General features: G+C 32.6%; 1 protein-coding gene across 1 annotated transcript in view; it reads right to left on the minus strand.

The window, feature by feature from the left end:
• LOC142322629 (cathepsin K-like) overlaps positions 1 to 18966 on the minus strand; it is a 30418-nt gene extending 11452 nt beyond the window's left edge. The window contains exons 1-5 of the mRNA XM_075361706.1: positions 18817 to 18966; positions 12183 to 12332; positions 9605 to 9718; positions 3209 to 3342; positions 677 to 809 (exon numbers count right to left, since the gene is read on the minus strand). Of these exons, the coding sequence (XP_075217821.1) occupies positions 677 to 809; positions 3209 to 3342; positions 9605 to 9718; positions 12183 to 12332; positions 18817 to 18966 (681 nt within the window). The remainder of the gene's footprint in view (positions 1 to 676; positions 810 to 3208; positions 3343 to 9604; positions 9719 to 12182; positions 12333 to 18816) is intronic.
• Between the last annotated feature and the right edge of the window lie 3433 nt (positions 18967 to 22399).

The following is a 22399-nucleotide window of genomic DNA, read 5'->3' on the forward strand; positions in this document are numbered from 1 at the left end:
AATTTTCGATTACTCCAGCAACTAAAAATTAAGAGAACGAGTACGATTTTTAAAATTTAGATTCGCTAATTAACAAATTACACCGTAAAATCAAGATTAAAAAAACTTAGACACAAAATTATAATTCATTTACATTTTGTATACTTATCTTGTAAGGGAAGCCCGCTTCACGAGTTCGATTAAACAAACTTCGGTAAAAATTAGTTTAAGTAAAGTGGAATAAGACAAACGCGTACGACTGCCCCGTTACATAAATTATAAAACAAATGAAGAAAAAAAACAGGCCGATCGCCGGCTAAGGAAACGATGTGAAGTTGTACGTGTAAAAAAATATAATTCGACGTGTCGAATCTGAATTTCGTTAGCGAAGTACTTCGCCTGAAATTTTCGAAGTCGGAAGTCGGGCTGCACTCGAAACGACAGTCGGTAAACATTACATCCGGTTTCGGGGAAAACTGTCTGTGTGCGAGGAAACTCGACGATGAACGTCACCTTATTTTAGAAAGAGTAATCTATACCCTCTAAAGCGATATTGTTTCCGGACGACTCTATAGAACCTTTAATATTCCCGGTGATAGTGATCGAAATTATCTATAAACAAGTAATATCTATAACGCATCGTAATTTTAAACATAATGCAGGAGTTATACAAAACTATATTTCAACTACGAACAACCTTTGCGGTATAAGGATACACAGAGTCTTCGACCAGCCCTTCTTTCTGTATGTAGGACAGAGTATTACGGAACGATCCTCCGTTGCAGCCCATATTTCCAGTAGTTGTTGAACAATCGACCATTTGCTGCACGCTGCAATAATAAAGATTATAATGTTAGACATTTATATTTATAAACGAATGTTAAGTAAATATAAATAAAGATCTATGCTAAACGGTTATCAAAATAATTTTGAAAACAAGAAAACACCTTTTTAATTTAAAAAACCGTTTATAAAAGATTTTGAATAAAATCTAAACTAAATGACCGTTTCCATCGTTTAGATTTTTATTAAGTTTTAAATCGTAGAAACAGTAAACGGTTATCCCCTTCCTTAGATTTTGTTCATGAGAGGGGATTTCTCTTCGATCGCTTCACATTGTATCTATTTTTCTGGAGATACATTTTTATTTATCGTATGTATATAAGAAGCTTGCATTAAATCGTGATGGGCTATCCGAGTCAGAGCTTTCAGTGGCTTGGATAGTTTGGAAATAAATTTACTCTTTCTTTGAGATCGCCTAAAACGACAACAGCCGTTTATGTATATATATATTTTACTCTTATTCCAAAAAATTGTTAAAATACTCCTTTTGTAGCGTTTCTTAAGTAATATTTTTTTTTTTATTAATATTTATTATTTCTTGTTTTTTTCATTATTTATTTTCTTGTATACACAATTCCTTCGGTGTCTATCGACGATGATCGTTTGACGATCAAAATCATCTAGTTTTAGATTTAAAGTTTTTAATGGTTTTGAGCGTTTTCTTGTTTTTCGATTTAAGTATAAGTTTGGCCGATGTTAACGATATCATTTAAATTAATTTTCTATTTAAACTGGGGATAAAAATTAAGTTTCAACTAAAGGTTTTATAAATGGTACTGTTAAGTAAAGTTAAATAATCTAATGAATGTAATAATTTTCTGTTCTAATAAAAAAAAAATTATCCTTTTCCTTTTCAACTCCATAAATTCGAATGGATTAATAAAGATTTAATAGATTACGTTTGAAAAAAAAATTATCCCTGTTTAAAATAAAATAAATATTACCAATTAAACATAAAACTAATAATTTAAATACTCTATAGAATAAATCCAAATCGTACAAATATTTGAAATAAAATACCTAAGTATTAAATATAACAGTATAGAAAAAAATCTAAATTAATAATAGCAAAAATTAAATCTTTACATTGATTTACTTAAAAGGAAAAAGGCAATAAGTGACAGATTATACTTACTAATACCGAATAAGTGCAACTTGTGGCTTCCATAGTGTCGGGATATAAATGAAATTCGTTTTCGTGTGGACCACGATACGAAGAGAACTTTTCGCGATTTTTAACTTAAAATATAAATTTTTAACCATGTAATATCTATTTGTTTTTAATATATAGACCTATGAAATGCGGACTGAAGACGTGTCACTGTTATCGCGTGAAAATGTTAGGCGGTTAAGCGTTACAGAATGTTCGTAATCTAATACAACGTACAGATTTTTTTCTCGCAATTTCGATGAATCGATTCTCATTGCGTTCCAAAAGACTAGATATCTATTTCAGCTTTCTCGATCGAAGCCCGTAGGCGGCATCTGCAGCTCGTCAGATCCGTGAATCGGCTGGTCAGAAAGTATTATTAATTAAAATCCGACTGCAAAATTATAACCAAGGAACATTAACGTATGTTTTAACCTTCGAAGATACGGACCGAGTAGCTTATATTTTAAAGCTATTCGGGCCGAGTAGGTTTAAAATACAAGCGATAGTATTCCAAAAAAACGAGCTCGATATTTCGGCTGCGGTATGGTATTAAAAATCGGCTCGTTTTTCATCCGTTAAACGACGTTAAGGGCCCGTTTACCGGGTTCAATTTAAGCGAATCGAGAGGACTCGAACGCATTTTGTGCTCAATTATGAAAGAAGAAAATCGTGAATGTACAAAAACAATAATAGGTCCGCAGTTTTTCAGAGTAAATTTTAAGGAAAGAAAATTCATTACCTTTTTTTTTTTTTTAGTCTGATTAAAACGCTTCTTTTAAGCGGAACGAACGATAACGGAAATTAACGAATCGACTCTGAGGTGAAGTTAAGACGATCTTACAACCTCCTTTTACCCGTTTTCCCCATAGCGATGTACTGCTACCGTACCGTTTGGGATCTTCCTGCAGATCAAATTACAACGGCCCGACAGACATGGTACGGTTAATAAAGACCGATTTATAGCTTTGCATTAAAATAGTACGGATAAAACCGCACGAGTAATCGAATTTCAACGATTCGGCCCTAATTATCCCGCTTCAATGCCGTTACGGTCCGCGTAATTAAATTGATAATTCCGTCCATTTTTCGCTGTGATCGACAAGGGAACATACGGGTACAACTTTTTTGAGAAACAGGAAGTAAGTTTAGTACATCGGATGTAGAAAACGTATCGAAATAGATTTTCTACTCTCCCGTTTCAATAAGTTTTACTATATCGCGGCAAAATCTTACCTTAAGATTTTTAAATGTCCTTTCTTCTTCAAATATTGTGCTTCCACCATCGATCCGATCGCAAACGCATAACAAGCACCACAGCTTTCCTGATTCCTAACCGGCGTGTTGTAACCCTTCTCTCTCCAGTCCAACTGCAAGTAATACATATGCGGTTTCAAGGATACTCTTAATCAAGAATAACAAGCATCAGCGCCAAGGTAACCGGAGAAAGTGAGGAATGAGTTTGTTACCTTCTTCATTGAGCCGTATACACTGTTTCACAGCCCTTCTAGCTGAGACAACAGAAACTCAAAAAGCCTTAATCTCGAAAAAATTCCCTACACCAAATAGATTATTGGAATTTATTATAATTAAGCTACTCTACCGTAGCGCGATTTTGGTGCTTATTGTAAAATTCGTTAGCGCTCTTAGTTTTGCTCGTAATAAAAATTACTTGCGAGGTTTTTTATGCGAAATTTCCTGAACTCTATATTGGTGCTTTTTATTTTTACATGCAATTAAAATTAAAGCCGGTGTTTGCGAAAAACTAAAAATCTTACCTTAATTTGTTAATAAATTAAATAATTAATCGCTCGTGTCCGCTAAGGCACGCTTTTATTCTACATATATTTCTGAACCCATTCCAATAATTTATTTGCTGTAGTAAATTTTTTCGTGGTCAAAATCTGTAATGACTCAGCTATTCGTAATTCGAGCCATATTCAACCCTATAAGTGATGCGATACGAGGTTCACATAGGTCTCAATAATAATGGCCGTGATAGATAGTCTGAGGTAACGAATTAATGAACCCCTTTCTATCGTGAAACAGTGTATCGTATACGCTTTCTCTGCTCGGAGAAAGCATTACTAATAGTTATTATTAATAGTTAATAATAACGATCTAATACAATCAATGGAATAGAATGTTTAACTACTACATTTTACTGAACGCAGATTCAACCTACAAAATAAAAATCGGACGGAATATACAATCAGTCAGACTACTATAAAAAAGGAAATTTCTCGTCTTAAAATTCTTGAGTAGAAGGTGTCTTTTTTCTGAACAATCCGAAATATGTGCAGATAAAATCTTTGCTGTTTATTCCCTTTTGTGTCAGTACTTTATACTAAAAAAACTTTCACATGATGGAAAATTTGCGTCCGACACTCAGATAAAATGACCTGTGTGTCATTAAAATCGTGTCGAAAAACTCGTTATTTACAGCTAGAACCGATCAGGTTTAATACATACTTTCGTACCCATGGTACTAATTAATATTCGTGTAATTTTATTCGTAAAAAGACTATTTCGTTTTCAAATAGCGACAGTAAAATGACTTTTACTGTAACGTATGGTATAACATTATCATGTTGTTTCGCGACTTTATGGCGATGAAGGTCATTTTTGCATTTTCAGTATTTTACAGTCGTTTGTACGTACCTTCGATATACAGAGTGTTCAACTTAAAAGAGGCCCCGTAACTTAATTTAGTCTATAAATAATAGTTTATAGGCAAACACATAATAATTTTCAGGAGTTGAAAATTATGTCCATCCTCATCACACTCATCCTCTTGCAGTAACGCTATGAACTGTTGGATAATCTCTTGATAGACGGCAGCATCCGCAGTTTTTTTTTTTTTCAAAAAACAAGGATCCTATTATTTACCGCCTTGAAACCGCATACTATACGCCTAAATTTTATGGGTGTAGGGGAGATTCAGTGAAAATGTGCAGGTTTTCAGTACACCGAGTCTGGTTGTTCTGACTATGAATATACCCACCGAGGTGAAACCACGCTTCATCTGTGAAAAACGCTTGATCTAAAATGCCGATGTTGTCTAATGATGTTCTTGACATTTATGAACTCTTTTAGCATAATCAGCATTAGTTAACTCATGGAAAACCAGTATTCAATACAAATTACATTTCTTCATTCTCCTCACAGCAGCGTGGGCTGAACCTACTGAAATGATCTTATCCCGGCTTAGTCTCCGCAAAGATCTATGAGGAAATTTTGTTTGTAACGCCGAACCTGTTTCGCGAAATGTTTTAACTAACGTCTGAATAACACGTTACACTGGTGCTTCCTTTTCAAATTTCTCCCTGAATTTTCACCGACACACAACTTGAGATTTCATTTCCAAATAAGTAGTCTTCATCGTGATTTAAGTTTTTCAACAGTTAACCGCATTGTAACAAACAACGACATACGATTATGTAACCTTGTTCAAAAGCCAGTGTTTGACACAGACTGGCAGTACTGAAATATCCAGACAATGTCCTCCCTATTCCAGCTCCAGTCGTACCAACATCTTCCACGTTATTTTACTCATTTCGCATCAATATATGCATTTTAATTAAATTATACATTTAGTATAAACTATGGAGTGATAGCCGAGTCTCTTTTATATTGAACACTGCAGAATTTCTATATCGATTCTTCTATGTCAAAAGACCTTGCAGATCTCGTCGCGCCACGACTGTAAAATTCGGCCTGAAAATGAAGAATATCCTTTAACGATACCGAGCGATCGTAATCGTTGATTTTAAATTATGTCGATAGGGTGTAAGCGGTAACGTCGGCGAGTCATCACCGCATAATTTATTTCGTCTTGTATATAACGCGGTACCTTTACGGTTATCGAGAAGGAAGTAACACTGCAGGGGGAGGGAGAAGAACGACTCGAAACGGATTTAATTCATATTTTTCGGATTTTTTTATCCGTATGACACCGGGACTCGCTGTTCTCAGAGAAAGCGACTCTTGACACGTATATTTTGTATTTCGGTGGTAATAATAAATATTGTAAAAAATTACGCGATGATATATAAAAATCAAGCAAAGAGTATATCGAGCGATCGAGTACGGTTTCTTTGAATTTAGTGATTTTGCTTCACAAATATGAGATAATGACGTTTAGCTGGTCGGAATCTGAGAACGACCGCATGTCTCTACGTTTTTAAATCTAATTTCTTTCCTAGGTTTCGGGCAAAAAAATCTAATAAAAGATTAACAGGTTTCATAACATTTTTCCATCGTTTATTCGTTATTCGAAATAGATTATTCCGCGATATAGGATTCGCAGTTGACTTATACCATTCATTGCTGGTTCGTGTTCTACAATTTTAATCGTTAAAAGTCTAATAGGTCGCAGTCGGCTACTTGTACGGTTTACCTTCGTATTTAAATTTAAAGTTTATGTTCCTATGAGGAATACAAATAAGTTCAGTTCGATCGGGCCGCTCCGATAAATTCTTGTAAGGTTTCTTTTGTCAGATGCAAATATAACCTGTATTTTCCCAAAACGGTCGAATTCCGTAGAATGACTTCATAAGATGTTTTAAAATCGGCTATAATATTTTATTTGGAATTCGTAAGGTAACCGGAAAGTTTTGTCATAGGATTTTCAATTAGTTTACATAATGGGTTTCTTTCCCGAGCTAGATCACAGCTTCTTACCGCGCTAATGATCTAATAACTGTAAAAACCTAAACTTCTAAAATTAATATCGATGTATATGAAGTTGACATATTTAATGTTACTTACTACTGCCAGTACATTGTATTTTTCGTCGGTGTAATAGTAAAGATGTTTTTACGAAATCATTGAAAATTAGTAATTATATATTTGTTTGTAAATACGTAAAAAAATGTAAAATTATACGACAGAAATGTCCATGTAGTCAAATCAACAATTTGGTGAATTTACGTATCTTAACAAAAAACAGAATTACATTACGTTTGAATTTATAAGGTAATAATTAACGAGTAATACAAAAGATTACGATGAAAAAATTAAGTGCGTACTACAAAAATATTAAATAGAATTCTTTATTTTTCGGTATGTAAATTAAGCGACAGCCTATAAATCAAATAAAAAAGGAAAGCAATGATATTTCCAAAACACCGTCACAAACACCAAATACTAAGAAAACAATAAAAAAATAATAAAAAACCCATAAAAACAATTATAGATAAAAAATAAAATAAAATATAGATCAAATAATAAATATTCCAAAACCAAAAGATACAACAAAAATGTTTGTGAATAAACAAAAGAATAATTAATCTAAAAATTAACAAAAAAGATAAACATCATAAGGATTAATAAAAATAAGGAAATAAATAATAAAGTAAAATAAAAATATAATAAAATAATTAAGTAAAATAAAATAAGTAAATAAATAAAATAAAAGAATATAATAGTCAATCCGATGATTAATCGAAGCAGACAATCGAATAACAGTCCCGTTCCAAACTCGCCTCCGATTATTGTATCATTATCGGACGTAATTAATTCATGAACAGTGCCACAAGTATGAGTTGTATCGGTTAATATACCAGAGTTATTTATTTTATTTAATTCAATATTTATTTACCTTTATAATGATTTGTTCTTCCGTTATTTTTTCTTAAACTTGCCTTTTTTTTTTGGTCTTTTATTTTTTTTGTTATATAAAAACTAGCAGATTAAAAGTTGGAATATTGGGGGTAAATTTCATCTTTAGTAGCTCGGTGACTTACTGCCTTTTTTTGATGATGTAACAAAAATGTTTTACTTTTTTGGTCCTTTAATTTTTTTTTATATATAAAAAAACTATAATATTAATATTTAATAATAATTTCTTACAAAACTGAATATAAAATCAATAAATAATGAAGAATGCTGAAATTATTTTCAATAGTCGTTAAATTGTCTTAACCGAAAGCAAAACTTAAATATTGATGTATCATTATACGCTCTCATACGTTTGTGTCGTACTTAAACGACAGTAAATAAAAATAAACAAACTTCTATTTGTAATATACACGAATCCGGTCGTATTACAAAAACTTGATCAATATTACAAAAATTGATTATTTTAAAATACAACTAGTTTAGAAAAAATAAGCAAACTACTCAGTCTATTTAGAGTAACATCATTATTTTATTTATTATTTTGTAATAGAAATAGCCCCGTGGCGTGTGAATTTTTATAATATTTTTCAAGTTTTTGTACGATCTCATTTATTAAACAGTTTTTCTCTGCGTTTGTAGCAAAGTATTGTGTTTTAGATAAGTTTGAGAGTAGCAAATAGTATTCAGTTTCTTTGAATATCGCTTTTTTCGGAATCGGGGCAAACAGTTATTTTTTGAGGGATATCTTCACACTGTAAATGTTTTTCTGGGATTTGTATTATTCAACATTTGTTTTATATCATTCTGTTTTTTGCGTAAGAAGATTAAAACTTTAACAATGAAATTCTTTTATTATGCGGCTGTGATATCAGTTATTTTTATTACATCTTCCATCACTTTCGGCACGATGTTTATGATGAAATAAAACAAACAAAAAACAATGTATTTAGATCATTTTAATAAACCAACCAATTAAATACGTAAAAGTTACCTTTAGATTACAGTTGATTTCCTTACAGTCTCAGCAATGACCGTCTGTGACTACCGATATCAAGAATAAAACCGTCGTTGTCTTTGAAGACAACGACGGTTTTCCCCGGCAAAAACACTTATTTCACGTATATGTATTATACACTATTTTTTATTATTTAATAATTATTTCCATTTAATTGGTAATTACCTTATCATAGATCAACTGATCGTATTCAGCTGTAATGTTACTGTGATTACCTTTCATCTTAATAATACACAAAAAATATAATTACCTTTGTTATTATTTAATAATAATAAATATTATTATTTTTATTAATAATTATTATTCATTATCATTATTCAATTTAAATACATAATTTATTAAACAATCTTTTCATAATAAACTTTTGATATATATCCTAGTATTTTCTGAACCCTGATAGCTTGCGCCATCTGACGAAATATAAACGGAAAAATGGCGGTTTCATTTTTCTTGTGAAGAGTGTAAAACAGGTAAACGTATCATTCTATCAATATTTGATAGTGAAAATATCTTTCATATAAAGAAAACTGCAAAATAAAGTGGTATTACCGACATGTTAGTGTATGTTTTTTTAGCGAATGAAAAGTCGACCTTTTATGTGAAGCAACTGTAAATAACTCCCGTTTGTCATTTTCTTGTATTTTTTTTATTCTTGTGTTTGAATTTTTATCGAAGAATCACTCGACTCCCAAACGGGGAGTCGAGTGAATCTCGATGTTTCGCTGGATCGACGACCCCGTTCTGTCAGTAACAAAAAAAGAGAATGGGAACGAGAAATCGAGTTGTCGATATCGCGGGGTGGGCGTCACCAAAATTTCGAATGGCAAATCAAATTATTCGTTAAATGACCTCTGGATACGATCGTATACGACGTATAAATGTGCAGAAAACGAATTCGGTGGAGTTTAAATGTAAAAATCTAAGACACCAGTCAAATTACTACTTATGTAACAAATACTATCTAATTATTAATACTAATATGACCGGTCGCTTACCTCTTCTGGAATTTCGGAAGGATCGTGATGCGGTAAACCCAGCATGTTTTGACTGCTGACCTTTCGTAAACTTTTTAAAAGTTTTATCATTTTCTTCACGTACTCTATAACACCCTGTAAAATACATATTTCGAGAGTTATTTGTTCATTAAAAATTAAAACTTTCTGTACGCTCTGTCAAAACGTACAAAACGGCTACTTGTTCGACTAGTACAAGGTGCCGCAAAAAGCTTTATCGAAATTTATTTAAATAACCTGTATCTTTTTGTTAAAGCCGGACCCCCATTTTCATCGATAGTTAAAGTAATGTAGAACCAGGTTAACTCGCCCGCTACCTCCGACCGAGGTTCTTCCTCTTGAACCACACAATTTAATTGAAAACTGACAAATGAAAATCGTCTGCAATTGTTTCTTTGTTTTAGTACATATTTTTAACACTACACACAAATCAATATATACAAGAGGGTGTCCTTGGAAGAAACGGAGAAACTTTCGGAACATGTTATACTGGTGAAAAAAATGGAAACGTTTATATAAACATAGGTCTGGAAACGCTTTGTTTTCGAGTTACGACTAGCGAAATATTTCGCCCGGTTTTCAGCTTTTCTAATAAAAAGAAGCCATGCTGTAATTTTTGGGACCCAAATTAAGGAGTAAAGTTGGTGGTTTCTTATGTAATTTGAGCTGAAAAATAGCATAAAACAGATCCCACAACTGTAATTTTTAAGATATCTGAAATAAAAAACAAAATTCGGTGTCAAAAAAGTTTTTTTACGTTTGTAACACCATGGCTTTCTTAAATGACTGATAAATGCGGAAGATTTAATAACAAAACTTGTGGAGAATTTAATTCTAAAAAAATATTGCAAATATAGCCAATAAAAAGTAATAAAAACTTTTTAAATTTTTTTTATTGAAGCAAAACAGATGAAAAATAGATAGAAAATCATATTATTCTTTCTGTACATAATAAACATTATTCATAGTACAGCAAAACAAAAAAATAAAATACATGAAATGATAAATAGTGACAGAATAATAAACTTCACTTACAGTAATTGTTCGAAATTCCCTCTTCCCCAAAGTACACAACACTCTGTCCGACATAAAATATTTCCGGTGGCTTTCCGTATCACCTCAGAATCGTTTCGTATAAATTCAATAACATTTCGTATTTTAATGAGTAACTCTTCTTTAGTATATATTCTTTGTTGGTATACTGTAGTTTTTATGGCCCCAAATGAAATAATCTAGTGGCAGTTGATCATGGTATCCAACGCAATTTAAGAAATTAGTATTCAAGTGATTTCTAGCTACAAAAGAAAAATGTGGCGTTGCACCATCGTGCTGGAAAATCATTTGCAATCTAGTTTGTTACATCCTCCAAGAGAACCGGCAAATTATTTTTCAAGAAATAAACGTATGCATCTTCCGTAAGGTTTTCATTGAAAACAAACTGTCCCAGAATTTTGTCATAAATAATGTCACACGAAACATTAATGTGAAATTTATGCTGGAAACTGGTTTCCACACTATCATGTGGATTGTCTTCGTTCCATAAATGACTATTTTTAGAAATAGTCCGAGAAGACTCCGTTTCTCGTAAAAGTGGTTTCATCAGTAAGTAAAATTGTATTTATCTTATCAACGTTTTTTAGAAGCAAATGATATAAGTTTAACCGCCGGAGGTAATCTGTTGGCCGCAAATTTTGAACCTTCTGCAGGCGGAAAGGATAAAGATTTTCTTTCCGTAGAATGCGCCACACTTTGTTTTTTGACAAACCAGTGCTACATGAAATTTGCTTTGTATTAGTGCCTAGGCTACGCCGAATATGTTGAATCACATGGTATTCATCATTAACTGTATGATTTACTTGGCGTTCAACAGAAAACGAACACGCTCGAAATGATCCTTCGTTTGTAAATGTCGATACACCGAAAAATATTTAAAAAGAGTACCTAAAAGAATGCTTTTAGAAGAATTTTATTAGATACAAAAAGAATAATACGATTTTTTGGTCTGTTTTGCTTAAAAAAAATACCGATTTTTAAACGTTTTTATTGGCCATATTTAGATTAATTTCCACAGAATTAAATTCTTTACAATTTTTGTTACAAATCTTCCGCATTTATTTGTCATTTAACAAATCTTTTGTACACAAACGTAAAAAAAAACTTGTTTTCGACACCGAGTTTTGTGTTTTACGTCGGATATCTTAAAAACTGCTTGAGTTGGAGTTGTTGTATCTGTTTTATCCTATTTCCCAGCTCAAATTACATAAGAAACCATCAACTTTACTCCTTAATTTGGGTCCCAAAAATTACAGTAGGGCTTCATTTTATTAGAAGAACTGATATCCGGGCAAAATCTTTCTTTAGCGTTAACTAAAAAAAAAAGCGTTTCCAGACCTATGTTTCTATGAACTTTTTTCATTATTTTTACCAGTAGAATATGTTCTGAAAGTTTCTCCGTTTCTTTGTGAGACACTACATATATTCTTGTATTATTTATTTTGACTTGAAATATAAAAAATTAAAATCGGAAATGTGTACCGTTCTGTCGGAGGCATGTACTCACCATGTCGGCCAAGTGATTAATCCTAAGAGTGTAATTGTGGAGACCCAAAGCGGCTTCGTCATTATGTTTCACTACTTTCAAATAATTTTCCTTCCAGATCGCTCTGCGCTCGTACTCGGCCTCTAAGGTGTAGTTTTTACCGTAGGTTTCCTGTAATTTAATGTATTTTAATCACTTTGACATATTTATTTTAAAAGATGAAAAAATTATGAACATGAAAACGCGCATTATCCGTAAATAAACACTTATGCAAAAAAAATCAGGTTTTTAAAAATATTTTTTTAAGTAACTGTATTGTTGAGTTTATGAATAAAGTCTACATAACATTTTTTTCCATTAAGAGTAAAACGTTACTTTTTTGTTTTTCATTTATCTTTCCACATTTTTATCTCTCGACGTTTTCTTTTTTCATTTCAACATTCATTTTCATTTTCTTTTTTTTATCTTTCATTATTTTTTCCATTAAGAGTAAATCGGTACTTTTTTATCTTTCATATTAAGATAAGTAATTATTTAGGAAAAAAATTGTTTTTTTCCAAAACGATAAAAGGACTGTGCTGAACAGCAATTGAAATAAATTGTAACACAAAAACCGTTTACGAAAAAAGTTACCTAACATCTAAAATTACATGGATAGTTAAATACCATTATCATCTGTAGATAATGAGGAATTAGTACAAAAAAAAGACACTGATCAATGAATAAATAATAATTGATTAAGAAATAAATAGTACTTGTGCATAAGTTAATAGGCGATATCATGAATCGGAAGTTTTAAAGTTTTGCACCATTTTTAAGTTAATTCTAATCTTTCGACAGGAATCGCCTAAAACGTACTTGCTGTTTTGGTCAGTTATATTAACACCAGAAGAAATACCAGTTTTTTAGTGTTTCATAAGTATTCCTTTTTTAATAATCGATTAATTTTTTTTCTTTGTTATTTCTTTCCGCTCGGTTATCATCAGTTATCGTTTCATTTGTAATACAGAGATTGCTGGGTAATAGATACTAGCCATTTACTTTCAGATTTTAAGAAGTATGGTATCTTGTAAAGGGTATTCAGCGCTTTCTGTTTTATAATTTATTTTTTCACGTTAAAATTTTTAATATTTATTAAAGTTTATAATTAAAAATCACTGAAACATAATAATATGGAAAAATTGTTTTACTCGACTGCATTGCTTTTACTGTATAATATAGATGACTACAACGCCCCGTATATAAGTTCATATGTAGATATGAAATCGCTGATGTTATTTTTGAAAAAAATATTTTTAAGAAACCATCGATTTGTTGTAGTATTTTTGTCCGTAACTCGATCGGTTTTGTTCTTATATATTTACTCAAGACCGGCATACGGAACACTCTTTTGCACCAAAAATTCATAAACTAAAAACATTGTTATTTGATTATTTTTTTATCGTATAGAGTAAAACAAAGAAAAAAACTCGCAGTGGGATTTTTTAAACTCTAAAAAAAACTTATACGTTTTTTCTAAAATTATTATTTTACGAGATATTTAAAAAAAAATACCGTCCATTTTATACACCTTTTCTCCTCCCAAGCCGTTAAAGACGATCCTATCTGCTAAGACTTTTCAGAATCTTAATAAGCATGTAAATAGTGGCGTCGATCTAAAATATAAACGGATAAAATATAAAATAATTATTTCACAGTGACATCCTATTTTCTCTCTATTTTTTATTCTACCGTACTTGTTAATTTTTAATTCTATTTGATTTTTTTACGTCTCATATGGTTTACAATATCACCTTGATGAAATAAAAGATGAAATTAATCGATTAAATAAATTTCCTTTATTCTGAGGAAATTTTGAATAGATTTTTCAACCACTCGGTTCAACCGGTTATTTCTAGATACCCTATCGATAAAACAGTACCTTAGCACACGATTAATATTGTTAGAATTTTTGTATTTTTCTACCGGTTCAACGAATTATTATAGACTTTTTAATTATCTTTAATTCGGTAATAAAATAAGTAAAGCGGTGAAGATAACAATATTTTTCGACTTTACCTTCGGGCAAAGGGTGGTTTTATGCAAATTTGTATGGAAAATGTAGTAATACAGTCGTCATTTTTTATATAATCAGCTTTAGTTATAAGTTTGTAACCCCGATATTTTTTTAATTAAACATTTAGAAAATAATGTAAACGGATAGTAACGCATACATTTTTATGTATCATGCTGTCGATTCGAGTGCCAATTCGACCCAAATTATTGTTTATCGATGAATTAGTTACTAATTACCAGTGAGCAGAGCTACTAGTGAAGTTCCGTACCAAAGCTCGTACCAAAACAGGAACGATGCCGATTAAAAATCATGCCGAATCAGCGTCAGGAACGATGACGTTCAAGGAATGATGCTCGTACTGCAGTTTACCGTATGATGATGTTATTATTCTGTATAAATTACTTAAAATTAAATATATATATATACATATATATATTTAATTCGCTGTCGTATTTAATTACAAATAATTTTCGTCATTCCTGTTTACTATTAATACAATTATTTATATATATATATATTAAGTCTTTAAGATATCAATAAAAAATACGTGTTTTTAAAAAAATCATTTTAGAAATAAAACGTTTCTTCTGCGACAATTTCTGATTATTTCGTCCATCTTTATACTGTTTAGATCCAAAAATGAGAACGTCCTCGCCATCTTCGACAGACAAATAAAAAGCATTCTCCTCGTATCGTATCCGACTCGATATTACAGACGTAGAGCGATTTGAGCGAACTTGGATAGCTGTAATTTAAAGTTTCAAGAATTATAAGAACGTGAGGTATACTGTACATTTTATTCACCGGAACGATCTAAGCGAGCATCCATCTACTCACAGATTATGTTACACGGCGAGTGAACCGCGCAGTCTTACGCGGTTCATTCGCATACCGATCAACGCAAAACAGCGATAGGACTCGAGGAGATATTATCGGGTCATCGAGGTCACCTTCCATTAATATGTTGATACTAACGATAAGCGCTATGCGTGATAGAAGATAAGTCAACCTATTAACGAATGTTCACGTATCGACGTTCATTTACAAGCTTTACGGAGTTCGAGTACAGTAAATATTTATTTTTATTGTGAATATATGTAAAAATGATAACCGGATTCGCTATCGTATTTAATTACAAATCATTTTCGTCATTCCTGTTTACTATTAATACAATTATTTACCGAATCATTATTTAAAAATTTTTAAACTAGCGGTGCACCGTGAGAGAAAGAGGTGTATCGTATTCGACCGATAAGTCCCTTTGATTATCCCTGAGAACAACTCGATGGATTTTTTTTTTAGCGAGTTTCTTCAACATATTTTACTCTCTTGATAAAGCAAAGATCGTCAATGAAATAATTGTTGAAAATAACATTACCGATAGTGCTGTCTTGAATACTGTTAAGCTTATTTACTTCAAAATGTAGTCACCGTCTGCGAAATCTTGCCCGGGAAAATTACGACTAATCTTCTTCCCTCTTTTTTAAAAACGATATGAATGTTGGGTACCGTGACCTAACGGATCGGGGGTGACGCGTCACGAAACGCGAATCGCTTACGAAAATGACAAACCGTACTCGAGTATAACTATCATCTCATGACCGATCAAATTAGGTAAAACGTGGAATGAAACTATTTCCTGTCGCCTTCTTCACCGAGCCGATGTATTGCTGCGGGAACACGCTGAGCCGGAAGAAACGGGAATGATATCGAGGCGTACGAATGACACTTTCACTCCTTTATCGCATCGACCATGTTTCTAAGAAAAATGGCCCTGACGTTTACGATTCGTACTTCGGAAGCTTTATATTCTTCTCGCCAGAAAAAAAGAAGACACTCAGTAAACGGTGTAAATCGACAAATTAATAACAGGTAGTCTAAAAAGTATTGAGCCTTTTGCTGACAAGGTAGCGTTAGCGTATTCTGGCAAAAATCGAGGAAGGCCGGCATGTAACCAGCCATGACATCGCCAGTGACATAAACATCCCATCACCAAATAGCGTTAAACCGTTTTGAGAAAGCCGAATACAAAAAGAAGTTCGACGTTTGGGTACCCCACGATATAACTCAGAAATATTTACTCGATCGACTTTCTTTCTGCAAATGTCTACTGAAACGCAACGAAATCGAGACGTTTTTGAAGCGGTTGATCGCAATTGATGAAAAGCGGATAACCTACGATAGCATTGTGCGAAAAAATCGTGATCGAAGCGAGGAGAAGCTCCACGATCTATGACAAAGCCCGCACGGACGCCCAGGAAGGTTATACCATGCGTTTGGTAGGATTGAAAGGACACCGTGCATCACGTGCTGTTGCCGCTAGGCAAAACGATAAACTCAGATCTATACTGTCGACGATTAGCTCGATTGCACTTATAAGTTTAAAAGAAACGGCCTGACTGGTGTCGTATACCGCGCTGACAACGCCAGACCGCATACATGTTTAACGACCCGTCAGAGATTGAGAGAACTTGATTCGCTTTAATACTTCTATTCCAGAGATCTTTCTCTAACCTCGGTAACTAGAAAATAAAAGAATTTTTTGAATAGTCGGGAGTTGGAGCCCACGATTTTAAAATTAGTTTCATAAAAAAGTTACTGAAAATTTTACGGGTTTTAAAGATTTTACAAAACAAATTCATGAGTAGACGGATCCCTTAATAAATATCATCAGTTAAGACCTATCTAATATTTCAATCGCCATTATAATAAGTTATGATAAAATCACTACAGCCGTTCTTGAATATACTAAGAAACCAAATTCTGAGACGTGTAGGTTTATTTTGTTTAATTTTGTACGACATATTTTGAAGAATATTCCATCGATTTATGAAAAGAAACTTACAAGAAGAAGGTAAAGCATTTTACGGACGATGTAAATTTAGTCTACCGCTTTCATCCGATATTTGTAAGGAACAAATTCATAAATTAATTAAAGGAAATGACATAAATCCCTTGCCTAATCGACGCGATGTGTATAATTCATCGATTCATAACAAAAAGGAATGCATATTAATCTGTCGCTTTACGCTAGCCTTCCTGGTGTTTCTTACAGCTTTGACGCGTATAAAGGACTTCGAGTACAAGAGGCACCAATCTGAATATCTTTCTCTGATAGTAATGATGTTTACCGCTCGGCCGGTTCCTGCGGTAAACCAAAGGAAGGTGTCACTTGTAGGGCCGAATATCACCTGCGTTTCAGTGGATTTGGGGTACCGATACGCGACCGTATATTCGGCCGAGTGAAGAACAAAAAGGAAAACCGCTTAGTTCCTCTTTCTCCTTTGTAACTCTAGTCAGTACGGGACGCTTGCTACTCTTAGAAATTGCTGTGTCGTTTTCGGAGACGACTTCTGATTCTTGTCGGGTCGCCTACGATTAGATCATGGCACTAAACATGGCAATCTTTTTAATCGATAAGAGATAACCTCGTTTAATTTTTATAAAAAAATTTGAGATTAAAACCGAAAAAATTACTGAAATTATAAAACAGAATCGGCTTTAGCGCTTTTGGATATTACAAAGTACACATTAGTATACGATCTTTGAATAAGACATTTTTTTAAAGATATATACATCAAGATCGATATTAATTTTTTAGCTTCTCGTCTTCAGAATACTCCAGCACAAATAGCAATTAAAGTCTTAAACGATGCTAATGAATTTACATAATAAAAATCCAACGCAAAAAAGAGTCTATCGAGAGATAAGTAAACTTAATTACAGTTTTATTTATATAATAATAATAAAAGTTTTTTTTTAGTAACACGGTCACTATTTCAAATTTGAAATTTGTTTTGAATATGAACGTTTGTATTTATTTTGCTTCTACGATTATACTTCCTGGGGTCGGCTACTGTGTTTTGAAACACTCCGTGTACATTTTAAATCCAAGACATAGGATGAAGTTTATTTGATATATCAAGAAAAAATAATAATCTTATTGGAATAATAAGTAAGATTGTTTAATATAAACGATTAAAACATTTGACATTTTTAAAAAATTTACGAATAAAACGGTAATCCTAAGGACGATATAACGGTAGAAACGCAAAAGATATTTCATTTTGTGTATTCTATCTGTAAAATGTGTAGTTTTATTTTTATTCTTTATTAATTTTTAAAAACATTTTAATTTTAAAAAACATTTAATTTTAAAAAACGTTTTAAAGACACATTCTGTGAGATTCTATTTAATTTTTACTCGTATAGCGTGTTCTAAAAATACTTGATGAGATTTATAATTCGAGGAAAAAAGGATTAGTGTTCAATTTTTGCATCTCCTAAGCAGAAAGATATCTACGAACTATACATTTTTGCGTAAGATCTGAGAAACCTATTTTAGGTTTATTATTTGTTTATTTACTGTTACTCCTTAATCTATCACTTGAACAGCTATCGACAAAAATTAACCTTACTATTTTAGATGTATACATTTTCCTTTCTTACGAAGAAAAATTCCTTTTAATACAAATATTACTTTTTTTTTTTTAATACAAATACTATTTATCTATCGAATTACTTTACAGTGAATATTTTTCGACTGCCGGTATCATACGACATTATTACTAGAAGCCGTTATTAAATAAAAGCCATCACCTTGTATGATGTCCATTCCTCCATGAGTTCAGCATCCTTGAAATCCTGCAGTGAAACTACATTTCTTCCTCTTAGAATAATAGTTAATAAAAGATACGACGCAAGATATTGTTTCATACGAACAACGGCAGACGTTTCATCGACTGACATCTCACATTACGATCGGTTACGTGTACCTTATTCAGTTACGAAATTAGTAAACCGTTAATATTTATGTTTTTTTTATTATCTTTAATAATAGTAACAATAAAAAACAATTATTAATAAGCAATTATGGCGATTACAAGAAATGTTTATTAGCGATTCCGTTGCTAGTAAAAAAGAAGCGTCGAATCAGCATTTTAATCGATCACTTCTGGCCTAGAAACACACTTTACAATTATTAATAATGCAATATTTGTGTGTGTGTGTGTGTGTGTGTGTGTGTGTGTGTGTGTGTGTGTGTGTCTTCGCACAAACACGAGAGAAAGAGAAGTATTGCGTTTGTGTAATGCGATGCAATGTTATGTAAAGTGAGGAGATCGTGTTATAAGTTCTTACAGATTTCAAAAATAGAAAGTAACTATTTTATTTTTGAAATTTACGATAACTATTTTACAGTAGAGTTTGATGCAAAATAATCTTAACGGTCGACAAATCCTTTTTTCTGACGGTTCGGGTCTTGAGCCGCCGAATGTCATTAGGTTCGTATAATTATGACGGTAAATAAAATTGGATGTCCTGTTTGTCAAATAAAATCGTGTGTAGCGAGAAGAACGGAAGCGAAAGAACCTTCGTTGTAGGGACGCTTTATTATGATGACCGCTGTGTACAGACGCGCTGTCAAAATCGACGTCCTATATTCCTATGAATATAAAGGTTTTTTTGTGATGAAGAAAACGAACCGAATCCGTAAGAGGAAACAAAAGATAGGAAACACGTCCGAGAGTAAACAAGAGGCAGTAAAAGGTAAAGCACAATGAATTTATAACAGGTCTTCATAACTGCGATCATATTTCAAAAAACATACGTCCCACCACCGAGCGGCATCCCTTCTATCTTCTCCTTCTACCGTGCCCTTTCTCCATAGCCTTCCCCTTTTCCGTTCGTTTACAGTTCGCATGAATTTTGCCGCCGTATTTTTCCAAAGAAAGACATGAAAAGGGTATATGTACCGGTTCGAAGCGTTAGAGATGTATAAAAAAATACAATTTCAGCACCTCTGTCCCTAGAATCCTTGACGACAAATAAGTGCAAGAGGATACGCGTAAGTCGGTTAAGTTTTCCGCGCCGTAATAAATCGACACAGCGGAAAAATCTTTAAAGATCGATAAACTTAAGTGAAAGCGTTATAAAAAATATCTTTTTTCTTTTATTGACGGATGATGTTATCATCTTAAAATCGATTATCGATAAATAAAAACATACGATTTTCTTATACGAACATTTCGATTCTTCTATAAATTAATCTGCAAATTCCTTTAAGAAAATAGCTCGGCTGAAAAAAGTTCGCTTTCGCTGTAGGTAAAGCGGCTAAGACATTATTGATTCGAACGCCGTCTCGCATTTATACCAGTCTATGGATTACTAATATCCTATTTTACATCAATACGAGTGATGTCAGTTAACGGAAGAGTACAGGAAGTAATTAAAAAATTTGATTAAACTTCTTAATATATTTATTAAGATAAAATAAATAAGCTTAATAAATTTAATTAAATAAAGAATTAATTTTAAAAAAGTAAAAATTTGTCTAAATAAAAGCCGCTTCCATCGAGATGAGCACTACTTGCAAAGACAAGAAACACACACACACATATATATATATATATATATATATATATATATATATGTGTGTGTGTTTTGTTTATTTTTTTCTCTTTAATTTTTATTTACCATTTTATTTCATAAACAAGAAAAACCAAAAATAGCTAATTACAAATCTTCATTTTGTAACCTTATTACAGTCGGGAAACTGATTCCCCCATACCTCAAACCAAAAAAGTGATTTTTTAAATAAAAATAAAAAATATAAAAATAATGGTAGTTCCGAGTTCCCATTCACAAGCAGCGTTCGGTTACGTTGTGAAGAATTTATTCATAATCCTATTCCAAAGATATACTACATCGATTTAAAATTAAACTATAGAAACGATTTATGAAACTTGAGTTTTATACCCGAGTGTTTTAAGATTCTATTTACATATTTTTTTAAAAGTTTTTATATGGAATTAAGGATATACTTCAGAAAAGTAGATCGGCTAGTCCGCCTCGACGGCCAGTCGTCTGTAAGTTGTCTCATATAAATGTAAAAAAAATCCCGTAGGTTTTAATACTCTTAAAGTTTTATATCCTAAAGACCGTTTCGGAAAAACCGTGACGAATTTCAACTTATAATCGTTCGGGACTTAGAGAATTAGAGATGAACGAGATGGGAAGGGAATTCCTTTTTAAACATACAGATCGGGTTGCACCCCCTTTTCTTCTCTTTAAATCGAATTAAAATATGGTTCTCGGTTCGAGCAGAACATTTTGGCCTAAAAGGCTTTTAGCGTGTCGCTCCTAAACTCTGAGATTACAAGCTCAGCTCTACATTTTAAAAAAGATGAGGAGGGACTTGGAACCTAATTCTGGAAAGAAGGATGTTTCAGAGATTAAAGCTTTTTATATCGAAGCCGGTAGCATTTTAGGAACACACCAGTCGAATACTTCTGCACCCCATCCGACTCGAGGAACAACTGAGTGCGGTTTCATTAAAAAGTCCGAATGCCTTGTCAGTTGGTCATTTAGTTCCTGAGGAAAAGCGATTTCCTCGAAGCATATTTCCGAGCCGGAAAGAGCAAAATCTTCCGTCGGGGATGAGGTACTTCTTTTCGGATTGAAAGCGAGCCGATTTCCTGAAACGCCACCGCCGAACAGGCTAACCGAAGCAGGTTTTTAATAGATTTTCTGGTCTTGGTCGTCGGTTTGGTCTCGCGGTTTCTTCGCGGATAAATCATCCTTTTTCGCTATCCACTCCTCATTTTAATCTATATCCCATACCACGCGCTAAACCGTTTCTTCTATTTCCGGCTAAATATTCGATCTCTGTTTCATCACTTAACTAAAGCGATAGATCATTTTAACCCCAACGGGTAGACGATGCTCTTTTTATTCTCTCGATACTCTCGGCGACCCGACAATTGTAAAATGGTCTATCTGGATCTAATATTGAAATAATATTTGAATATTTATGAACGATAAAATGTAATGTTATATGTAAATACTTTTCTTTATTGATAAACTGTAAATAAAAGTGTAATAATATCAAGGGTCCAGATTTAAGACTGTCGTATGGGGAAAGGGAGAACTAACAGATGACCGGTACACACAGAACGAAGAGGGGAAAAATATTTGAGGATGCGCTAAAGGAGGAAAAGGAATCGATTTTGATCGCAGGCTTTATAATAAATTTGTGTACTAGAACCTGAATTAACAGAGGTCTGTGAGTTTTTTACAAGAAAAGGTCAGAAGGATCGACGATATACCGTCTGAAGGAACGGAGAAGTAAAACCGAATAGGTTGTACAAATTATTATGAAGTCGGAGAAGTATTCTAAACTTTT

This window comes from Lycorma delicatula, chromosome 4 (genome assembly GCF_047948215.1).
Source record: "Lycorma delicatula isolate Av1 chromosome 4, ASM4794821v1, whole genome shotgun sequence".
NCBI classification, from domain to species: Eukaryota; Metazoa; Arthropoda; class Insecta; order Hemiptera; family Fulgoridae; genus Lycorma; species Lycorma delicatula.